This window comes from Ixodes scapularis, unplaced genomic scaffold (assembly GCF_016920785.2).
Source record: "Ixodes scapularis isolate PalLabHiFi unplaced genomic scaffold, ASM1692078v2 ptg000187l_1___fragment_1__unscaffolded, whole genome shotgun sequence".
NCBI lineage: Eukaryota > Metazoa > Arthropoda > Arachnida > Ixodida > Ixodidae > Ixodes > Ixodes scapularis.
Genome location: NW_024609930.1, coordinates 8,250 through 24,980, shown reverse-complemented (window position 1 = coordinate 24,980; position 16,731 = coordinate 8,250). Strand labels below are relative to the sequence as shown.

The 16,731-nt window shown below is 44.1% G+C and overlaps 2 protein-coding genes, 1 long non-coding RNA gene and 1 other non-coding gene across 4 annotated transcripts; 1 reads left to right on the top strand and 3 right to left on the bottom strand.

Annotated features, from left to right (window-relative positions):
• The first annotated feature begins 214 nt into the window (after positions 1-214).
• LOC120839480 (P2X purinoceptor 7) lies at positions 215-4,405 on the top strand. Its single transcript, XM_040209750.3, has 4 exons — positions 215-441; positions 534-740; positions 2,236-2,414; positions 4,181-4,405. Exons 1-3 carry the CDS (start codon positions 233-235, stop codon positions 2,411-2,413), a joined length of 594 nt encoding a protein of 197 aa, XP_040065684.1. The 5' UTR covers positions 215-232; the 3' UTR covers position 2,414; positions 4,181-4,405.
• LOC115319455 lies at positions 1,239-13,097 on the bottom strand. Its single transcript, XM_040209760.3, has 11 exons — positions 13,050-13,097; positions 11,832-12,192; positions 8,890-9,253; positions 8,221-8,394; positions 7,221-7,407; positions 6,970-7,113; positions 5,271-5,372; positions 4,977-5,148; positions 4,445-4,593; positions 4,126-4,317; positions 1,239-2,460 (listed from the first exon to the last, which is right to left on the bottom strand). The coding sequence occupies exons 2-10, from the start codon at positions 12,041-12,043 to the stop codon at positions 4,127-4,129; spliced, it is 1,695 nt and encodes a 564-aa protein (XP_040065694.3). The 5' UTR covers positions 12,044-12,192; positions 13,050-13,097; the 3' UTR covers positions 1,239-2,460; position 4,126.
• Positions 10,237-10,309, bottom strand: Trnas-gga. Its single transcript has one exon. It is a non-coding gene; the product is annotated as a tRNA-Ser (tRNA).
• A 16-nt stretch (positions 13,098-13,113) lies between the features above and the next one.
• LOC121833970 lies at positions 13,114-15,170 on the bottom strand. The gene is made up of 4 exons (XR_006076959.1): positions 14,956-15,170; positions 14,549-14,617; positions 14,195-14,278; positions 13,114-13,146 (listed from the first exon to the last, which is right to left on the bottom strand). It is a non-coding gene; the product is annotated as an uncharacterized LOC121833970 (long non-coding RNA).
• Positions 15,171-16,731: the final 1,561 nt, after the last annotated feature.

Genomic DNA, 16,731 nt, shown 5'->3' with positions numbered 1-16,731 from the left:
TTTTCTCGAAATTCGCTTTATTTTAAAAGTTATAGGCAAATTAAAATTACAAGAAAAAAGCAAAAAAAAGCAGAAAATAACCTCCCTCTTACGTCTTTGGTCCTGGCTTTGTGGTTGGTCCTGGCCTGGCGTAGTGACTGGCCAATCGGCTACGGCTTACGTTAATGGCCGCTTCCCCTGCGACGCGTCAACGGCTCGTTGCTCGCTTCAGCCCTCCAACGCGCTTGCCGGCATGAATTTACCGGGTCTGTCGGAGTTGGAGGTCCGAATCCTCCATAGAAGTGCGGAGCTGGGAGTAGTACCGTACGAGGACACTCCTCGCAAGCGTCTGAAGCGCGCTGGCGAAGCTTCTCGGCCCCAACTCGACGAAGTTCCGGGCGTGCTTCCTACCGCCCCACTACCGGAGCCACCGCCACCTCGTCGAGTTGGAAGCACAGATTGGTGAGCGTTTTCGTTGTAGCTATTCCCATAATCACATTCCACGCACAATCGGGGAGCTCGGCTTTTAACGACTGTTTTTTGCAATCAAACAGGTGCGACTGCGGCCGCTGCACTGCGATGCCGACAGCTCGAGAGTGCTTCTGCTGCCGAGAATTGGCACCGGCCGTACGGAAGCAACCGACGCGGTGCATCACGTTGGACGGAGACTTCTCGAAGCTATGCTTAGATGTTGCCGTTCTTGCGGTGGCATACTGCGAAGTCCGTGAGAGCGGTCGTGAGCTTCAACACCAGCTGCACGAGTGAGTAGGCGGGTATGAGGGTTGGCATGAGGCAACCTAGCCGAATTAGCCGTGGCGCAGACGTCACATTACCCAAAACGAAAACCGTTATTATGTACTACATGTAAACATTTAGGGACTTGTGTGAGTGCGGTGACTCACGGAACCTTTTAGTATGGGTTCATGTTTTCGAAAGCCCAAACTTGCATGGTTTCCTTGTGTTCATAATTTTGAGCTTTATATTTGTTCTTCAATTTCTGCATCTTATTCGGTGAAAATTATGCATCATGCACGACTCCTTTTTGCTCAAAGGTTTACGCATTTACTGTCTTGCCAAAGATATCCCAAATTAAATCACTCCTTTTTTTTTCTTTTTTTTCATTTTGTCGTGTATATTTTGTTTGATTTTGCACAAAATTTACTTTTGACAAAGCAAGCATATATGCTTTTCTAGGGATTAATCTCATTCCTAGCAAGTAGCAATGTACCGCGCATAGAAAATAGACTGCAACACAGTTAAACATATCAACAGTGTTTTTATTACATGGAAAGGCAGTAGTATATACACATAGGCCAACTGCACCACATATCTTAGACCTATAGATAACAGCCTGTCAAAATAATGGGAGTTGGCGTGACAGGTGACACTACTGTCAAATACTGCAGAAGCACCCACTGTGGACAATCGCCCGCTATTATTATTTTAAAAACTCAGGAATACTGCAGATAGACCGATCTCACCAGCAGGGCTGGGCAGTATTGCGATACAAATGTATTGCAAGAGTACCTTGTTTGCGCTGTTTGACCCCTAAACATGCTTCACCAACTAGCCCAAATTTCAACAGTATGCCCTCCCCACGTAGCACCGTTCAGGAACAAATGTATTTTTATAAGTGTCTGTATCTGTATTCCAGAATACTTTTTCAATGTTTTTCAGAGGTGTCTCAGTGTCATCCCGTTGCATAAGACAGATATATAGCATCTGTATTTTAGGCCTTAAAATACATATATCTCAGTATTTGTATTCCTGAATATTCTCTGGAGTATCTATGCATCGCCCTGCTCACCAACCAGTTTGACTGCACCACCGCTATCACAATGCACCAAGAAACCTTTTGTCTTTCTGCATGTGCAAAAGTATTTAACAGGTTGTTACTCTGAGGTAGGTTTATGTCGGGCTTAAACATTTTCAAGAAAGGCAGGACAGCATCGAAGATGTTTGTCAATTTGGCAAGCTTGGAACTGCATGTCGCAAAGAAAACATACAAACGGTAAAGGAGCTTTGGCCAAGGATCGTCTACTCACAGTATGAATGTTAGCGGAGGAAGTGGGCATTCAAGCGTGAAATTGTCCGCTTTATTTAGACCTGGGATCTGTGTGATTGTGCTTCCCAACATTCAACACCGTGTGACAAGGGAGCTGGACGTCCTCCCGAAAAAGGACTTCGCTTAGATTTTCCAGGTACTGTTCATTTCCTGTCTACAAAAAACAAACGCTCGATTTTTCTTTTCTGCAGGAAGTATCGCTTTGTGGCGTACCGGCAATTCACCCGCTGGATGTGGGGTCGCCTGGGCGCTGGAAACCGGCGAGTTTTGCCAGCATGTGCTGTTCATAAAATAAGAAAAACATTTCCCTCCCAGAGGTACACTGGCTTCCGGTACCCCTCTCTGGACTCCGCACCAGTGGATAGCTGAGGTTGGTTCACTTCTTGTGTCGGTGGTCTCTTGTGCAGTAGATCCTTCTGAAACCACAAGTATCGAAGTAGTAACAGCTAACATTAGCTGTAGTTAATTGCACCCCTGTAAATCAGCAGAGCTTGTTATTCTTTGATTCAGCCCCACAAATAACTGTGTATAAACTTTAATAAACATTTGACTGCATTTTGAACTTTTTTAAACTGGGCAAACAACTTAATACCAGTGCCACAGAGAGATATAAGTATTGATAGAAATAGTGTGCTTTTTAGTATGTAATAAAAAAAAAAGCTAAAGTAAGCGGACTGGATGCTGTGAATGTTTATACATGTATTGCGAGATATCAAGCCATTTTTAAGAATTAGTGATATGGTTAGATGAAGTCCTGAAACGCTTCTAAGATTTATGTAATGTATGAGATGTAACAGCCTGTGTACACTGCACTGTCTCTGAGTGAGGAGTTTTATTTCTAGAAAACCCATCTCCAGATAAGCCAAGATAAACACGGAAGTTTGCTTATCAGATGGGCTTTAAGCCCTGCAGTGTGAATGCCTGTATAGTGGACTCTACTCCATAGTATGACCAAATTCAGTATTAGAGATTTTGAAAACAATGCACTCCCACAATCCTTGCAGTTATAAAAGATTGGCCTAGGTTCAGTTTCTGGGCTTGGCTGTTCGAAAAAAATTTATAAGTCCATAAGGATGCTATATTTTTCAAATTTTAAGGGGTGCAATATGATACAATTATTGCTGTTTGTACCTAGTTATTCTCTTGTAATCCTCACATTTTGTCCCTTCTGAGAGATGTATTGGCATGAAGTTGCCAAAAGTCTGATTGCACATGAAAATCTTGCCAACTTTAAAGGGACACTGACCTGGTGTTTATGCTCGCCAAGGTTTTTATTTGTACATGACATATGAGAGAACAACTACCCAGAACACAATTTGCGGCCCAAAGTTCATTTTCTTTTCGCCCGAAAACCGCCAATCAAGAGCTGGCCGGTTTGAGTCGCGCTTATTTTCTTCTCCAAGGTCACGTGCCGTTTTTGGTTGGTTTAGACACAACCGCTAAATATAATCAACGTCGTGGGCCATTGAAGGCAAACACTCAATATTAAAAATAAAAATTAAATATCATACCAATTTTTTGTGGCTTTTAAAAAGCCGGAAATATGTCGATTGAAGACAAAAAAGGTTGCACAGCCACGTGGCTTCCCCCCGCTGTCTCCTTCTCTATATTTCTTCTTCCTCCCCAGTCCAGTTTTCATTTCAGTTTCGAGCAGTTGCTGTTGAAAACAACAATGGACACCACCGGCATGAGACATTTAGTCTGGGGTGAGAAGAAGGGGGGACGGGGAATCTCGACCGCGAGAGAACGGGCAGTCGAATAGACCGTTTAACACAAGCCGGTGGTGCTGCGATTCTTTCTCGACCTCAATGTCATCAACGAATACCTAGCGAAAGAGCGCCTCAAAGCGCAACATTTGCGTTTTCTTACTTTGTTAAAAAATATATGTGACACTGTTGCAAAATATTGATTTGGTGGTCTTTCGACACCATAATGAATCGCCTGGCAAAACACTAAAAAAACTTTTTTGGGTGTGTCAGTGTCCCTTTAAGGATTTATGTCCCAAAAAGCCAGGTGAGCTGGCATACCCCTAATCCTCATGCTAAATAATTAGCTGCAAGGTATCTGTATGGAGCATTCACCTCATGAGTGTCCTGGCGCCCCCCGGCTGAAGCGCGACATTCTCTGCGCCACCAGCTGCTCTTTGGGGAGCCTTGGGTACAGCGACGCCATGGGGAGGACTTCTTCCTGACGGGTCTTTTCCAGTGCCTCCTTGAAGGAGGACGACTCGTTGCAGCAAGCGACAACTTCGTGGAGAAGTGCGCCGACGTACGCTGTAATAATTGAGAGCATAGGGGAAGCTTTATACAATAAAAAAAATTTAAACCAAACAAGTGGCTACTGGTAACATTTGCAGTTATCTCAGAAAAGCCCAGTGCAACACACTTGTTTATGTCATACCATAGGTAGGCTTGGTTTTCTCCTTCTTGACGGTCTCGATCCCCTTCTTTGCCCTCTGCATTCTCCTCTTCCACTTGAGACGTCCGTCCCTTGTGAGGGCTTGGCTTCTTGTGGAGTTCTCATTATGATGGAGGGCAGCCAGCCTGGTTCTGAAGCAGAAATGTTGTCCACCGTCAAAAGCATTGTTGGGAAGTGTTAACAAAAAACAGTGGCGTAGCCAGAGACTTTTTTTGGGGGGGAAGGGAGGAAGGGGGGGCTAAGGGGTGGAGCTCTTGGGGGGGGCTAGGGGGTGGAGCTCTTGGCGTGTGGGGGTGCCGAGGGCATGGAAACATTTTTTTGCGCTGGACATGCAAAATGGCGCCTTGAGCATAGGATAGGAGTGGAACCACACTCCGACGGCAGGGGGAAGGGGAAGGGTTAAAGGGCTGTAGGCTGGGCTGAAACACGATAGGCCCGCTTCCTGGCTGCGCACCTGACACAAAGCTAGACTGGGTACTTTCAGGTGTGCCAACTTTTTTGACAAAAGACAAACCTGGCAAGCATCATGCCGGGCTTGAATGCAACAGACTTGGGGGCAAATCTTGTCAGAGTACTGTGATAAGACTCGAGGTTGTAGGTCTGGCCCGCGGGTGAGACGTGCTCGAGGTCCCTAAGCAGCAATCGTTGTGTCGTGATTGCTGCAAAACGCTTGTATGCTGGGGTACCTGAAATAAAAATTGCTCACTGTAGAGGTTCTTTCTACTTACCCTCCCCACAATATACATATGCAGTTATACCAGACAGAGAAGTGAGTGAAGCTAAGTTATTGAAATGGGTATCTACTGACCTGGAGAAAGCCACTCCCTCTCTCCAATGAGAGGGTCATGGAGGCAGCGGTTGTAGATCCCTCGGTGGCCAGTATGCACATCCGAGGCATGATTGTTGATGCCTGCAGTTTCATAAAGTTTCTGCTGTCACCCTCCAGTTTACATGACTACCGAATACCAGTTTTGTATTATAGAATTGCTTTCTGATCAGGCGATGTTTGAGGAGCTAGTTTGTGTAGCTGTGCTCTGCTGATTTTGTCATGTTGGCTTCCTTTTTGCATTCACATTTGTTCTATAATATAATATTTTTATACAAAATTGGGTGATTTTGGCATTGGGCGTGAACTTCAGTCAAAAGTTATATACGGCTATAAAAGGTCAGCTGATCTAGGGAAAATAGAATATAGAGAGAAAAAGGGACAGACATACCACTGGGACGGTCAACTACAGCTTGTTATATATGGCTTGTGTCCTACATCTTTCTACATGTACTGGTGTATTCCTCCAATAGGTTGTTCTGAAACATCATCCCTCAATGTTCTTTTTTAATATTATAAGGAAATGCAAGGATAGTGTGCTGATTTGTTTTTGCAATGACAAATGTTAGATGCGAATGCACTACTGCATGATATACCACAGAAATGTGTGTAATACGAGGAATTTTTTTTATGTTTTTGCATGTGAATTGTGTCTTGTATTATATAAAGATTCAAACAATTTTCAGCATTCATGAGGTCAGTTAAAACACAGTCTCTCGTAGTTTCGGTTCCCAAGTAACCAAAATCATTATCACGCTTTTGTTAGCTGTTGTACCATCACCCGACCACTTAATCAACCAAAGTCGCCACTGTCGATCGCCTGGCTGCTGTCAAAATCTCGCCAAGCACCTCATTGGGACCATTGCGGAGGTGATACACGGCGAAACAAGTGACTTTAGAAGATAGTTGGCAGCAGCATGGCAAAAGTTGGCTGTAAATGAGGGAAGGATACAAGGGTGGAGGCAACAGACACAACCCCTTTCTGCATGCAACAGCACAAGAGGTGTCCGGTGTCCAAAGAACGAAGCACTTTCTGGGGTGAAAGTAGACATGGCACACTTTGTGAAAAAATAATGTACTTTGCATCCTGGTATAAACAATTGAGGTACTAGGGGCAGAGGCAATGGAACTAGTAAGACAGAAAGGCATCCCACAATAGTAAAGGACTTCAAAGCAAACAAGCATTGGCTTTTGCACTTCATTTTCCGGAGTCGCATTAAATATGGGTTAATCTTTTTTTAATATTATTTTCTGTCGGTTTGCAAATAGTGATCTGTATTATATGAAGTTTTTAGTGTATGCAGGTTTCTACAGTAGTGTCAAATGTGACCCTGGACCCACACTTTCTCCAGGTAGACTGCTATGACTTGCTGCGATTATTTCCCAGAATACACGACAGATACGTCTTCAAGTAGAGTAAAAGCAGTCCCTGATCTGATTCACAACTCTCACCGTGCCTGCGGTAAGGGAACGCACAAATCACCTTTATATGTGATGGCTGCAGCCAGCCGTGGAGTAGCTACTGGCCTGGCAGATGCACATTAGTGATTTTTACAGCTTCGCTGGGATGATTTGTTTATACAAGCATTTTTTATCTGTAACCCACAACCTCACATAATGCTTTGGCACTGCTCGGTGTATTAGAAATAAACACAATATAGTTTTGGAAAATGTTTCTCACTTTTCCACATGTCAACGAGGAGTTTGCCATCTCCTTCGCTGTTGGCCGCACACCAGTAGACATGGTTGGAGGCAGGCTGTGCCCATTGCACCAAGGCACCACACCCTGCATACTTGCTCGCCGCCAGCATCTTTTTGCTTACGCCTGTGCAGAAAGGAACTAGTCAGTACACAGAGCTGTTAATGTCGACTTCATGACAGACTGGTATGATGCTGCAAAGGACATGGAGAATAATGATTAAAGTTTAGCACCTTTTGCTATGTGCCAAGCATCGAAGTAGTGATGGATCTCGGGCTCCTTCGTCTTCATGTGGCCCTTGATGGCGACGTGACGGTCGGTCACCAAGTCTTCAATGGTGATGCCCTGCTGCTTGAGGAAATCTATGCCCTTGACACAGCCATACAGCTCCATGGAGTTGCTGGTCTTGACCTCAGGAGCCTGTAATTGTAAAAAGAATGGTTGCACAATAATAGCATGTTGCATATTATGTTATTTAGACATTCTCAAATCCAAACCATGACAAAAAAAGATTGGGGTAAAAAAAAAAAAAGCAAAATTGGTCAGCTTATATAAAATGGTTGCATATAAAACATCTAAACCTGTTGCCATCTGATATTAAAACGATGGAGGTGGGGACTACCCAGATAGTATAAAGGACAACATACCATAATTACTCGAGTAATAGCTGCACTATTTATGAACAAGGCCCTTGCATCTACTTTACTGCAAAACATATATAGGCCAATCATTGCGTTGTGCATAAATAACATAGCGAATAACTAGATCGAGAACACGATTCTCCATACAAATGCAATCTTCACAGATGGTATCTTTGCGCAAAGACGTTATCTCTCTCCTGTAAACTGCTGGAATCGTGCTGTCGATCTCAATGATAGGCAAGCCGCGTGCTCCACAGAAAAGCGAACCCTCAGGTTTTCTTCATAACCAGTGCGGCTATTACTTGAGTAAATACGGTATGCAGGTAGAAAACAATTAGTGCCGAGTTACTAAATGATTAAGCAGCAACTTATTAAGTTATGAGCAATTTTATTGAAAGGAAGGTGTGAGTGGCATTGCACACGAGTTATTAGCCACACATGAGTCAGGAAACTGAATGGCTACATGGTCAAACTGCCCCTAACATTTTATTTCAATTTCTTCTTTTTAGGTTCAATAAACAGTCACCTTGCACAGTCCCCTTAACTTTACTAGAAGGACGAAAAAGCCTCCCTGAAAGCATGAAATACTTGCCTCTCCAAGGCAGACCTGTACGAAGTAGACGACTTGGTTGGTGTCCATCTCCATGAACGTGTACGTCATGTACTTAGCAGAGAAGCCCGGCGAATCGAACCTCCCGTCTCCAGCCAAGTGAACTTTCTTTCCCCGCCTCTCTTCAAGAAGCCTCTTTTGCTCTCGATTCCACACCTGCAAAAAAAAAATAAAAAATTAAGAAATAATAATAATTACATTTTTAGGAAACATTTCTTTAATATTTGTCCAAACTGATAAATTTTTCGTTGTTAACAAATTACGAGTGGGCAGCTACACTTGTAGCGAAATTACCTTTGTCTTTCACATGCAGTGCCACATACTATATAGAATAGATTGTCATCTCGAGCAGTGGGTGCTATCCGTCTGTCCTTCTTTGTGCTTTGTTCAGCAGGCACAAGTGGTGATGCAACAACAAGTTGTTGCATCACCACTTGTGCTACCACATGCCAACTCAAATGCAAAGTATGAAAACAAACTTCTAATTTTTTTAGTGGATGCTGTCTAAGCATATTGTTGGTGGTAACCATCGCCTGCTGGACTTCAGAAGCAAGGTCGCACATTAATAAAAGCTATGGGAGTATGCGGCTCCAAAGTTGCACTTAGAGAAACATGGCCCTTGGCAGACAGTAAGTGAGCTGAGGCACTCACTCGTTCAATTGCAGGCTGCACGATCGCTGTCTGGTAAAGAAAGTATGTTCGTTCTGCAATAGCCTGGATGTTGATGAGTTCCAGGAGCCTCAGCACTTTGTAAGGGCTGGAACCAGTGGCCACAATAGCTGTGGACAGGAGGACGTTGCAAGCAGCCTTGTTCTTGATGAGTGGCTGACTCAGCCAAGTCCTCGTATGCTTGTCGGGACACACAGCCTTCACCTTGATCATTGTGCCTTGGGTCCAGGTTTGAAGTGTGCATGTTGCATGGCATGTGATGCACTGCCGGAACAGCTGCAGGAGGCAACTTTGAAACACAATGTATTTCTTCTCCTCGTGCGGGGGGTGCGATGGGGCTGAGTCGCTGCACAAAGTATATTCCCAGGGTCAGTCACAACCTAAATCAATGATGTGATTGCTGCGCCATTTGTGCCAAACTGCGCCAAAGGGCTTATTCTGCGACATTTTACCAAAATGTAAGGAATTTGCACCAACATTGTGCCACAACTTCATTTCACTTTAATACCGAGAAGTGAATAGCTCAGGGCTCTCCACCAGGCCGGATCATTATGATATGCTTGTGCGGGTTTTCAGAACTTTCGATAATCGTCTCAAATAAGGTACTACTCCATTTGATTTCACGTCAAACATTGAATGTACTCGGAAGTTTCGCAATAATTCTTATTTTTGTGGTCTGCTTTGGCGAGTTAGTTCGTTGAGTGTTCTCCTCATTGCACACTGATGTACTGCAGTAAAGCGACAGCGACAAAGTAGTCATTGCGATTTTGCATGTCTTGCTTTGCCGCAGTGCACCCATGTGGTCAGGTTAAAGCACTCCTCCAGAGCGAGACGTGGCAGAATTTCAGAATAAAACTTGGGCTTGTATTCACTGGATGCCATATTTGAGTGGGCGATTTATAGCGCATTCTCAGAACGAGCTCACATTAATAGGCTGCTCTGACCGGCAATCTTGATGGTTTGTAATCCATGTTGCAAAAACACTGCTTATGCATGCCATCAGCACGTGCTCAGCAGTCATGCACAAAGGTATGGCCTCCAGTGAATACTCCCATACGATAGACTGCGATATCCTGGCACTATCTTTTTTCAATTCGAGATTTCGCAAGGATACTTTGGTATTGCAAGAAGATTTATATGGACTTTTCTGTAATTTTATTTTGTATGCTTTGTTTTTCATCTGAATTCAGAATCAATTTTCTTGCAACCTCTAGAACTAAAAAAAAACAAACAAGAAACATAAATTTACATGACAAAAACATTCCCCGGGGAAGGGGAACAAAGGAAAAGCACAAATCTCCAAACACATCTAGGTGACTGGTGAAAATTCGCCCGGTCCTGGTATCGAACCAGGGACCTCTCCATTTCCAGTGGAGCGCTCTACCAACTGAGCTAACCAGGAGTTGGACGTCTGTAGACCAAAGAGAGCTGCTACCAGTCTAACACCAACAAGGGTGAACGGCCAAAATAACCATTCACGGCTGTATGTGCTGTCTTTCATCAATCATCTCGCTTTTACTGTGTCTGGTGCTTCTACACGCAAGTAAATAGCTAGTTCTGTGTTTAAGGGAATCGCTCCTGCTGTGCCATCGATGCTAACAAAAGGTTACACGTAAGTGACAAGGCGAAGTAAACATTGCCTCTTAGTTGCACAGGCCAACACATTAATCTTAACGCAATATTTGCAGTGAAATGAATGAAAATAAAGAGTACGCTTATGCTACCAAAGCTCTCTTTGCCGCTCCAAGAGCTGCTCCAAACTGAATCGGACCAGTTGCATCACTGCTAAATGAACTAACAGGCCACTTTTTACACCCTCGTAACCCTTTCTCCTATATGTGAAGGATCACAGACATGGTACTTGACCTTGAGACCTATTAACATGTATAATGGGGGTTTCAGTGAAAGCCTTAAATATTCCTAAGGATAGGGTAATTGAAAAACAAATGAACTCTTTTCAAAAACCAAATGTTAGGAATTGCAAAAATATATAAAAATTAGCTATGTAACTAAAAGTTGTAACTTTATAATTAGCAGTTTTTAGGTCTATGTTGCAATTAGAATTTTAAAGGCTATCACCATGGAAGGCTAAAGCAATTTATGGAAAGTAAAAAAAAGTAACCGGCTTGGAGATAATCGCCGACAAACTTTGCTCTGTAATAGGTATGATAAGACATGCACGCAGTGATATTGAATTTCAGAAATGTACCAATTACAGTGCAGAGTTCATCGGCGAATATCATCAAGCCGGTGTCTTCTTTTTACTTTCTGTAAATTGCTTTAGCCTTCCATGATGGTAACCTTCAAAATTATAATTGCAACATGAACCTGAAAACTGCTCATTACAAAGTAGATTAGCGCATTTCAGTTACTTAGATAGGTAATTTTTATATATTTTGTGATTCCCAAAGTCTCTCGCAGCTCATATAGGTTTTCGAAAAGAGTTTCTTTGTTTTTCTATTACTCTATTCTTCAGAATTTTTGAACGCTTTTGCTGAAACACCCAGTATGTGCAACATTCCACAACATTTTGCTCAATTCTATGTCATTTCATGGCTTTATTTTCTTGTTTGAATTTCCTAAACTTCTATTAGCTTAGGAACATATGACTTTTGTACCATGTGCCCCCTTTTTTAGAATCTGAGAGTGCAATATTTTCTGTACGCTGTATTGAGAGTTGAGTGACACCACCTATCGTAACACTGTAACCGAGTATGTCAGGTAATGCAGTGACAGCTACCATAAAAAAATGCTAATACACCAAAGGGCTGGGTCCCTAACAAGGCAGCAAATTTATACCCTAAACTTATAAGCAATTTCTGCTATGTTAACTTCCCCTCGAATACATTTTCTCTTGATTGCAGCATGGTGCTCTCATATTGAAACCCTTTGTTATGCAATGGAAGAGCTCTGTGACGGATTACCTTAGGTAGCTCTCATCCCGAGATGGCTCATAAGTTGTGTCTGCATCTTCCACCGGCACAGGGCTTGAACACATTCTTGGAGTTTCAAGTGAAATGTCCCCAAGCAGGAAGTCTTCTTCTGCTGGCTTGTGTGAAGGGGCAACCCGCTCTTCAAAGAAACTTTCCTTGCTTGCCCTCTCGGTAGTCGATGGCGGCGCAAGTAGTGGCTCCATAGCAGGTGGCGCAGGACTTGCACATGGCAGCACAGGTGTTGGCTCTGTGGTGGTTGGAGCAGAACTTGCGTCTGGTGTCGCAGGTGCTGGTTGCCACGGGTCTGTTTGGGTTTCTTTTGACTCTTTCGTGCAGACGTTCACTTGTGTAGCTGAAATGTGTGTAAAAACTTGCACTTTGTTTGTTCCACCAGGTTTCCGTTGGGCTATGTCCACAATGTTTGCTACACAATGTTTTTATGTGAAGTCATTGAGAATACTAAATACAATGAAGTGCAAAACTAGCTTGCTTTATGTCTTCAGAGCAGCTGTCGACAATGATAATAAAGGCCTATAATATCTTGTACCTATGCGAGTTAATATAAAGTCTTGCCCGAGCAGAAATATGTCCTGAATTAACCATGGCACACTGCTCGTTTAAAAAGTTCAAAGTGGAGAAAATTTGTATAAAACTGGGATGTATACACCTTTTCATTTCCGCAGTTGTATAGAGAATACTGGCGTACCTGTCGCCATTAGGTAGCTTCACTGCTGTTCGTTCTGATTTCAGCGCGCTCGTGGCTATTTTGCTGTGTTATGTGGCACTCGTTTAGTTCTATAATATAAATCTTTATTATTTATTGAAGCCACCTTATGACTGCCATGTTATCTGATTTCAAGAAGGCAGCGCCCATGTGACAGTAAATGAAAAGAATACAACACTGTCAAGCCTAGACATAGTTGGAACTCCACGTCAGTTTAATAAGAAGAAACCTTTGCCAAAAAACGAGGGACAAGAATGCTAAGAGCACCGACATAGTGCTGACTAACAACTGAAGTTAATATCTGCATAGAACAGGACAATAGACATTGAAAGAAATCAGATAGGAAAGGATTGAGGAAATAACCCGACAAGACCCGTCACATCAAGCCTCCAAGCATATATACATATCTGCCGCACTCGATGTAAGACTTAGCCCAAATAGGCTTGAATGATTTACATACAAGGCAGGATGTAAGCAGTGCTCACCTTTGTTTTTAAACTTTTTTTCGATGCTGTATGTGTGATCAGCAGATGCCAGAGAAAAGCTGTTCCCATGATCGCTGCTAGCTGTGAGCTGGAGCTCCTGCAAGCAAAGAAAATGTGTCCAAAGTTATCTTTGAGTTTGTGCCTGGTGGTTAACTCTAAAACAGCCTAATTCGCATTCCCCATACAAAAGACTGAAAATTAGCAAAACATATTTTAAACAATAGAAGGGTATGCACTTGGGCTAGTTGGCAGTTCATGGTTCAGAGGGTAAAAGCGCTAAAAAACAATGGATAAGTGAAAGACGAACAACACAGAGCACTAGGCTCCGAGGTGGCGTTTTTAAAATCTTTCGTAAAATGGATAGTAGATAGATAAGCATTGATTTGATGATGTTGCATTTCTGTCATCACGTCTTGATTTCACGGTGTGTGCATATGTTTTTCTGTGAGTAAACTTCAGTTGCAAGAAGAGCTCTGTGTTGTTCGTCTCTTTCACTTAGCATACATCTACTTTGGCAAAATTAGCATCTTGGACAAAAACAAGTTAACATGAAACAAATCTCTCACTTCTAATGTGTATCATTTTATCTTTGAGTTCTCTCTCCTGCGTCTGGCCAGTGGGTGTGGCGATGAAGGCATTGGAGAGGAGAAAAATGGAGGAGAGCACCAAAGGAGCGAAAATGGAAGAAGGGAGCTAAGAGGAGACGACCGTCGTCTTGACGCAACACGCTTCCCGTACAGAGCACTGTTGAAGCTACGCGTCGTCTGCTACAGGTCGACTTCTTTTTCGCCTGAATAAACGTTTGCAGTCAAACGTAAAGAAAACTTCATTCGTTAGCTTGTTAACCCACCGAGGAATAACGGTATATTATTTTGTCAGAGCCTGCGATATAAAAGAAAATAATCAAAATTTAGATGTTGATCCCATGCATTCCAACGGGCAGATGAATGAAAATGGCGGCCCTCCTCGCTCAGCTAGGAGCAGCCGGGAGTTCACGCGCATGCGCTCATGCCTCTCGCTCTGCGCCGCGGGCTGATTGGCTCACTCGGGAGGGGGACGTTGCAGCGGCGAGACCATAGACTGTCCAAACTCTCCTCATATACGGCTCTGCTCCCTCCCTCTCATGTTCACCACCGCATACTTACAGAACAACGTAGAGAGTCGGGTACATCCTCCTCAACAGGCACGATTTCAATGGGGCTGACTGCCAAGTCTTGCCCAGACAGCACCTGTGAGGAATAACTTTTCATGTTGCTGTGGTACAGGCATGCAGCCAGGATATTGATTCGGAGAATGGGGTGAGGGGGGGGGGGAGAGAGAGGGGAGAGGAGGTCCCAGCAAAATGAAAGATTTCAAGGTGGGGGGGGGGGGGGGGGCCAGGGGCCCCCCCTCCCCTTTGGGATCCGTGACTGTTGTGGTATTCATGTGACATCGAAGTAGTAATTAACCGAAGTAGTACATTTAGTGCTGATAGTATTTAGCTACCAACCACTACTTACAATGGTGTGTTCTGGACCGTGATCTGTTCTCATGTCCTCCTTGCATGTTGCCGGTGTTTCTGGATCATCCTACGGAAGAATTTTAAGATTAGCATTAATATTTGTAACTAAGGTGGTGTGGTCATACAGAACACATGATCTAGATAGAAAACATATGAACAAATCAAAAGCTTCAGGCATGACCAACTCTTTTTCCATGGCTTCAGTGATCAATTGTATACAGCTGGACAAGGATGTTAAGGTACCATTTGACGTTGTCAACTTGAAGGTGATATCTTTGCACCATCCCCCCCCCCCCCCCCCCTTTGGGATACATGACTGCTCTGGTATTCATGTGACATCGAAGTAGTAATTAACCCTGCGGTACATTTAGTGCTGATAGTGTTTAGCTACCAACCACTACTTACAATGGTGTGTTCTGGACCATGATCTGTTCTCATGTCATCCTTGCATGTTGCCGGTGTTTCTGGATCATCCTACGGAAGAATTTTAATGTTGGCATTAATATTTGTAACTAAGATGGTGCGGTCATACAGAACACATGATCTAGATGGAAAACATATGAACAATTCAAAAGCTGCAGGTATGACCAACTCTTTTTCCATGGCTTCAGTGATCAATTGTATACAGCTGGACAAGGATGTTGAGGTACCATCCAATGTTGTCAACTTGAAGGTGATATCTTTAAGTGATTACAAAAATCACACTTGACGGGTAGACATTTTATGAACAGGTCGCCAAAGTAAGATCCATCGAGTGTCAATTATCGTGACAAGATACATATGTTGAGAGAAAGTTGTCTGCTTCTTGCACAGGAGTTGTGGTGAAGTCAGAACGACACCAAGCTCTGATTGAATATAAAAGAATAGTGGGTAGCCCTGATACTGAGTGCCACCCGAGGGTGGGAGGAGGAGGAGGAGGAGGAAGCAAGGAGGGAGGGAGGGAGGGAGGGGGGGGGCGGGCGGGCTTTCTTACAAATTTAGCCAACCCTATAATATACACCTGCATTTTGAACCCCCACCCCTCCTGCGTACCCCAAGTAGTGGACATCCAAGCCACCTCAACCACCCCCCCCCCCCGCATTCCTGGATACGCCACTGGTTTACTATTTTTTTTTTTCAATCGGCCAATAAGAGCTCGATATTCTGACGTTATCGCAACACCTGTGCAAGAAGCAGACGAACTTGCGCTCCGTTTCTAAACACTTCCACGGCTCACGAGCAGCAATGATTGCAATGACTGTGTAAGTCACAGCGGAGCAGCTTGCACAGAAAAAGTGCTCGCGTTCTAGAACTAGTGAAAACTATCGGCGTATAAATTGGTTACTCACCGTCCTGCGCCGCTTGCCCACTGCAGTAGGTGCGGCGCCCACGTGAAGTGACGGGACCGAATCGTCGCTCAGGCGCTTACGTTTTAGCTCAAAGCCCATTTTCTTGGAGACGTCCCACGACAAGTACGACTCCGCCGAGAAATGGTCGGAGCACACACGTTCGACTCCCGGTAGGCGGGTGTCGCTGCTCATTCCAAGTGCCTCCAGCCAGTGACTTCGCAGTGGCTCCTTGGTAGGCACGCGATGAAATGTGACGCTGGCATCACCTTTACGGAGCACCCGCCCGCAGCCTTTTACGAGGCACTTCATCCTTAGGGCGCCGGAACCGAAAGTGCAATTGTCATTTTTCTGCAGAAAACATAATCCCTGTAAACTGCGAGGGCATCTACAGGTAAGCAGTAAAGTTCTTTTGAGCGCTGCACCGTCAACCGCACTTATCCTCGATGTATCAGGAATCTGGAACTTGCCGCACAGCGCGAGACCACGGGAGACAAATTCGTACTTTAGTTTCTCGCAAAATGCGCCGCCGGCATCGTGCGTCGTCTGCTCGGATCCGCGAAGGAGCCCGCGCGCTCGCGCCGGCTCTTCCACCGCTTGGTGGCGGGTATGTCGACGGGTCATTTCTTGTTTCCGTACTTTATAAACTGCATTTGTTTCTTTTCTGATCTAAACTAGTGAACAAATACTACTTTTATAAATAATTGAAATGGTTCGCGCCACTTATATTTTGTATTTCGACCAAAAAAAAGCTTTTAGCGGCTCTGACCAGTAGGAAGGCCAGGACCAAAAACGTCACATTTCGCGCGCTTTAGGCACCGTAGGTCGCCCCTGTAGGTGGAGGAGGTTTCCGCGT

Bases quoted from the DNA above. Each gene is read 5' to 3' on its own strand.
- LOC115319455 (XM_040209760.3), bottom strand. From the start codon at position 12,043: ATGGAGCCACTACTTGCGCCGCCATCGACTACCGAGAGGGCAAGCAAG. The intron at 7,408-8,220 runs GCAAGTATTTCA...TTACAATTACAG, and splicing joins TACAGGTCTGCCTTGGAGAG to GCTCCTGAGGTCAAGACCAG. The intron at 5,149-5,270 runs GTCAGTAGATAC...TTTTTATTTCAG, and splicing joins GAGGGAGTGGCTTTCTCCAG to GTACCCCAGCATACAAGCGT.
- LOC120839480 (XM_040209750.3), top strand. From the start codon at position 233: ATGAATTTACCGGGTCTGTCGGAGTTGGAGGTCCGAATCCTCCATAGA. The intron at 442-533 runs GTGAGCGTTTTC...GCAATCAAACAG, and splicing joins CGAGTTGGAAGCACAGATTG to GTGCGACTGCGGCCGCTGCA. The intron at 741-2,235 runs GTGAGTAGGCGG...TCTTTTCTGCAG, and splicing joins CTTCAACACCAGCTGCACGA to GAAGTATCGCTTTGTGGCGT.